This window comes from Palaemon carinicauda, chromosome 28 (genome assembly GCF_036898095.1).
Source record: "Palaemon carinicauda isolate YSFRI2023 chromosome 28, ASM3689809v2, whole genome shotgun sequence".
NCBI classification, from domain to species: Eukaryota; Metazoa; Arthropoda; class Malacostraca; order Decapoda; family Palaemonidae; genus Palaemon; species Palaemon carinicauda.
This window is the reverse complement of record NC_090752.1, coordinates 75,270,637-75,276,636: the sequence shown is the minus strand read 5'-3', so window position 1 is coordinate 75,276,636 and position 6,000 is coordinate 75,270,637. Positions and strand designations below refer to the sequence as shown.

Here is a 6,000-nt window from a genome sequence, read left to right as displayed (position 1 = left end):
CATATATATATATATATATATATATATATATACTTTATATATATATATATATATATATATATATATATATATATATATATATATATATATATATATTATATATATCACCATTCTCAAATCTTTTATCATTTATCCGTAAGACTTCACACTAACAAATAAATGTTCTCGGTCATAAATCTCAAGTTTCCCGAAAAAAATATTAACTAACAAACTCGCAAATTTTGCGTTGTAAGCCCCCCTCTTCTCAAAACATATCCATTTTCCCATAAACCTCCCCATATTCCCTCACAAATCCTCATATTCCTTGAGTTTATTGCACATCTTCCTCCTCACCTGCACGCGGCTATCCGGAGTGACCCTAAGGACGAGGTGGTCGTCCAGAATGTGGAGGGATCCGTCGAGGGGGGAGATGGCCAGCTCCGTGGGCCATCGTAAATGGAGTTGGTCCATGTTGATGGTGCCATTACAAGGCACCGGTGCCCAGTGAGATCGATGGTCATGGCCTCCGATGACGGTGTGGATGATGCCGGCGGGGCTCACCACGCGGATGTTGGTTCCATCCGCGATGTATATGTCACCCGCCGATGACACGGCCAGACCTGATGGAAGGGATTATTGAGGGGATTAATGAATGGGATTTGCGTCTTATGGACTGGATAGGGGGTTGGGGAGACCATTCAGAGCCATCGTGAAATGTAAGAATTATTAAGAGGAGAATGTTTGAAAACTTCGGGTAAATGAACGTTTGCCCTTTTAGATGTAAAATAGTTTCAACTATTTTTGGTGAGAATATTTTTGTTCGACTGAGGTGATAATTAATGGGAAAGGAAGGGTGGAAATCATCACTTCAGTAGCAACTTGTGGTTCGTTTTCCTTTTTTTCTTAAAAGATTTATACAGAACAGACCTGAAAACGTGACTTGGTATTATAGTAAATGAATCAATTTAAGTAATCATCTTTTTCCTTTTTCTTTTGTAAAAGGAAGACTGTCAAATTAGCACGAAGTGCATCAGGCCGGTAAAGAAATTAATCAACAAAACATCAAACGTTGAGCTGTTAAATCAAAATAACCAAAATGACACCAAAATTCCTTTGGAAAACTATTTTATTTCAAGAACAACCATAAAAAGCAAACTTACCTTTCGGATATGTCAACCGGGCGTGTATAGCATGGTCACCATCGCCGCACTTGTGCTGGTCACCAGGCAGGCATCTCTGCCCGGATCCGACGACGGCTATAGTGTTGTGCAAGGGATTCAGGACGTTGTCTGTGCTCTCCAGCCGAAGGACCTGGTGAGCCTCCGGGTCACTGACGTACACGCTTCCGTCCAGAGGGGACACCGCTATGTGATAACGGTAGGATACGCGTGTCTCGCTGCAAGTTGAATGAAAAATATAATGAAATACAATTTCTTAATCTTTCTTCATGGGTCAGTAAATGAACTGAGATCTTGGAGCTGCATTTCTGCTTTCTCTATTCAAATGATCATCTTTTGTAATTTCTCCAATGATTCACCAAATAGAACTAGCGGTATGTCATCAGCAAATCTGAAGTTGTTAAGGTATTCCCCATTAATGTTAAGTCCTACATTTATCCAAATCTAAATTCTTCAAAAAATTCTTCTAAAGCTAAAGACCAAAGAAATTTTATTGCTAACAGTAATAGCGACGCTGATAATCGTAATAAATAACAAATTATAATGTGCATTTCTATGTGCCCCTTTTATTGTGCATGAGCATACAGTATATATAAGATAGTTAGATTTATGAATTTTAGTCACATGACAAGGAATTATGGCCAGAACAATATATATATATATATATATATATATATATATATATATATATATATATATATATATATATATATATATATATATATATATATATATATATATATATATACATATGTATATATATATATATATATATATATATATATATGTAAATTAGTGTATAATAAAGTGCCATCTCAATTTTACAGAATTGTATTTATATACCTACTAATCCCTTATAAGAAACGGTCCCCCACCCCAGAATATATGAAGATATTATCACAGTGGATAAATTGAGTTTGAAATTTTCATTAAAAGCAGAATACCATTCTACCTTGATTTTCAAAGTTTACCCAAAAGTAAAAATTATATAATCAAACAACTAAGTACGAGCGGATTGATTTGTGTATTAAAATCAGAAGCAAGAAGGTGCAACATAAAAGCCGAAAATAACTCGTAGGAATTTACGAACAGGAGAACCTCAAGGTAAAGCATTTAGCTGAATATGACGATGGAAATGACCCCTCTGGAGAAATATTTAAATGACGGTGGAAATAATTCGCTCATTTTACGATAATATTCGTTCAAAATGTTACGGAAACATCCCTTTCGAATAAAATATAATGGAATAACTTAGAGGCCATTTCTCCTTCGTCTGAAAGCGTTTGATCACGCTGTCATTAAATTAATGATGCAGGGGCATCAATAATGGCTTGTTGCTCTTTCACTCGGCCTGGATGACCCTCTTTGATCCGACTTTGTGTCAATGACGCACTATCAATTACAGCAATTACTGTAGTTTGAGTAATACACAAGAGCACAAAATGATACCCGATGATACATGCTACTAGATAATACAGACGGCCTTTGATACAGCCAATTTATTCAAACTTATATGACATCGACCATGTTGAAATTCTCGTAAAGATAAAAGAAGGGGGAAATTCTATACGAGATCAAATGGAGGTTGAAATTCCACTCCGACGCCACTGTTTTATACAGTAATTACATGTGCTGTTGAAATACGAAACCTTGTGGGGCTTTTAAAACTCGTGGAGAATTTCAATGAGTGGCTTTAGGAATTACAGACCGATGAAGGTAGGCACGCTTTTTTTTTTCTTCGAATTTATCTACGTGGCCCTGTGGCACTCGGGACCTTGTTGTCTTAGTCGTACGAGATAAAGTAGTCCAAGGTCCTTGTAGTAGTCCTTTTCTTTCAAGGCGGTAGTGTAACAACCGAAAAGCATCCCGACCTTTCTTTTTTTTTTCCCACCGTTACCCTTACATTAAGGGGTCGGTTGCCTGATGCGTCCTCTCCAATGCCTTCTATCCAAAGCATCCTATTCCACCAAACCTGTTTTCTCCATATTATCCATCAACTTATCTCACCATCTAATTACTTCCCTCCCTCTCGATCTTCATCCCCTAACAGTTTTCTTCCAAGCTCTCCCCCATTCCTTCCCATTATTCATCCTCAACACGGAAGTTCACACCATCTCAGTCGTGACACTCTTATCCCCTCTGCAATCTTTACTTCACCTGACATTCTTCTTATTTCATAATTTTCCAAGATCTTTCTTCCCAGGTGGTAACTTGGCACCTGATGGACAACTACATCACATACTTTACTGTTCGGTCAGTTAGTTTTGCGTGTGATACGGGTTCATTCTGTTAGCTACGGAATATTCTTAGCTTCATTTGTTTCCCCCTATATAAAAACACTCCATTTTAGAATAGGATCCAAATTCCGCTAATACATCCTTGCATTTTTCCGTTGCTCGGCCGCATTCAAAGCTATCTCAATTACTAAAAAAAATATGTAAAAACTTAACCAAAGCCAACAAAATCTCCGCTAACATGAGCCTGGTAACTCTCGAAACAAGGCCATCACGTTTGCCGTGACGACAGAGGTTAAAGAAAGATCAGTGAAGGGAAAACTGAAAAATGTAAAAAATTCTTACTAGAGCATGTTAACTGAAGACAGAGCTTATAGATTTATCATGACGGAAGAGGTTGAAACACCACTTACTTGAACCTAATACATGTAAATACATTGTCATTAGATTTAGCATTACGAAAAAAGTTGAAAAGAGTGGGGAAAATAATCTAAAAATGAAAAACACTTACTTTAGAGAAAATATTTAACCCTGATGCCTGCACATTCAGTGTCACTAGATTTAAGACAGCGAAAGATAATGCAGAGATCCGTGAAAAAACCGGATGCAATAGAAAAATACATATATATTTGAAAATAAATGCTTGATGAGAAACACTACTTACTTGAGCCTAGCAACTGTAGAGACGGTGCCATCGGGTTTGACACGCCTAATGAGGTTGAAGTCGCCCACGTAGAGTGAGCCATCAGGTGCCGCCGCCAAGCAGGTAGGTGCCAATAAGGGGGACTCACTAGCTTTCCCCTCACAAAGGGCACCGCAGTCTACCTCTCGCTGCTCCCCTGTCCCCAGCAGGGTCGTCACGAGATGCCTCTGAGCTGACAGGTAGATGTTCTGGCCGTCACCCTTCTGGAGTATACCTGTAGGAGGGGGGTAAATTTAAAGTGAGAAATTAAAGAATAAAGTAATATTGTTAATTTTTTTCCGGTGTCCAAATATTATTTCCGTTTAAGTCTTCATTGTGATTGAATATATACACACATATATATATATATATATATATATATATATATATATATATATATATATATATATATATCATAGAGAGAGAGAGAGAGAGAGAGATTATTAAATTCACAATAGAGTACAGAATAGGGTTACCTTGATGCACATTGTAAGCGTGATGGACATGGATGTTGAAGCCGCCGACTCCTGAGATGCCAATGTCATAGCCAGTGATCCTGGCTGTCTGGTGTTCCCAGAGGATGCGACTGCAAGTGCTATGCTCGTATCCAACCGAGACCCTCGCTACTGACACGCCATATACGCTTTGGCTGTTGGAGGAGAGTTTCGTTTTATTGCACTTATTGTTAAAGGAAGGGTTTCTATGCCTAATTTTTGGCTGTTGGTAAAATTGCATTATGTTTAAATACTACTAGTTTCTGGAAGATTTTTTTTCTTTTTTGCATTCTGGGTGTTGGAAGAGGATTATTTATATTGACTTTTCTGTTGGAAGATCTAAATTTTAACCGTTGAAGAGATTTGAGTAGTCTGAATTCCGGCATTTGGTAACATTTTTGTTTACACTATAGTGAGAGACTCGCAAAAAAAAAAAAAATACATTTATGTTTCAGTTATAAACGTAAAACTGCATTGATTGTGTCTTAACAGAAAGACAGATGAAACCCTTGAAATAAGAAAGCATAAGAACGACTACTTAAAAAAATATAAAATCCCAAAATGAAATAAAAGTCAATCGTAAACAGCAAAGACAAACTTCAGCTCACCGATAGACGTCTCTTCGGTTCCAGGCGTAGGTGTACTTGATAGCTGGGTCGGCCTCGAAGGTTCGAGTGAAAAGAATTCCCTCGAGGACTATTCGAAGGTGAACGCGTCGAAGGGTCGAAGGAATCCGGTCCGGAGTGAGCTGCAGTCTCAAGGTCGACTCGTATCCGTTGGATCTGAGAAAATAGATCAAGGGGATTTATATACTTTAGATTTAATAATAATAATAATAATAATAATAATAATAATAATAATAATAATAATAATAATAATAATAATATTGATATTATTATTATTATTATTATTATTATTATTATTATTATTATTATTATTATCAGCTATGCTACAACTCTAGCTGTTAAAGCAGGATGCTATAAGCCCAAAGGCTCAAATGGGAAAAAATAGCCCAATGAGGAAAGGAAATAAGAAAATAAATAAACTACAAGCGAAATAATGAGCAATTAAAATAAATTTTTGAGAACAGTAGCAACATTAAAGCATATCTTTCATATATAAACTATAAAAAGAGACTTATGTCAGCCTTTTCAACAATATAACATATTTGAAATATTGAATCGGGTCATATGACTCAGTGCTGGGACCAGGGAGGCCTTCAGCTTCGAGGAGCAACTTTGGAAAATCCCGAAGTGTCACCATGCAGTAACAATTAATTTAGGTTGGGTAACAAGAGATAAGAGTTTGATAATTGGATTAAGAATAAATCTAGATGTTGGACATATGCTCGACCACCGGGCTGGTTTTTTTTTCCAAGTCAGATGCATTATCTTACTGACTACTTTAGTATCTCAAGTTCTTACATTCAACAA

At 36.9% G+C, this 6,000-nt stretch overlaps 1 protein-coding gene across 5 annotated transcripts in view; it reads right to left on the bottom strand.

The window, feature by feature from the left end:
• Positions 1-6,000, bottom strand: part of LOC137621665 (teneurin-m-like) — a 244,139-nt gene that overhangs the window by 21,212 nt on the left and 216,927 nt on the right. For all 5 annotated transcript variants that reach the window (XM_068352160.1, XM_068352161.1, XM_068352163.1 and 2 more), the window contains 5 exons: positions 5,176-5,349; positions 4,550-4,722; positions 4,056-4,308; positions 1,140-1,375; positions 334-599 (listed from right to left, as the gene is read on the bottom strand). In XM_068352160.1, coding sequence (XP_068208261.1) covers positions 334-599; positions 1,140-1,375; positions 4,056-4,308; positions 4,550-4,722; positions 5,176-5,349 — 1,102 coding nt within the window. The remainder of the gene's footprint in view (positions 1-333; positions 600-1,139; positions 1,376-4,055; positions 4,309-4,549; positions 4,723-5,175; positions 5,350-6,000) is intronic.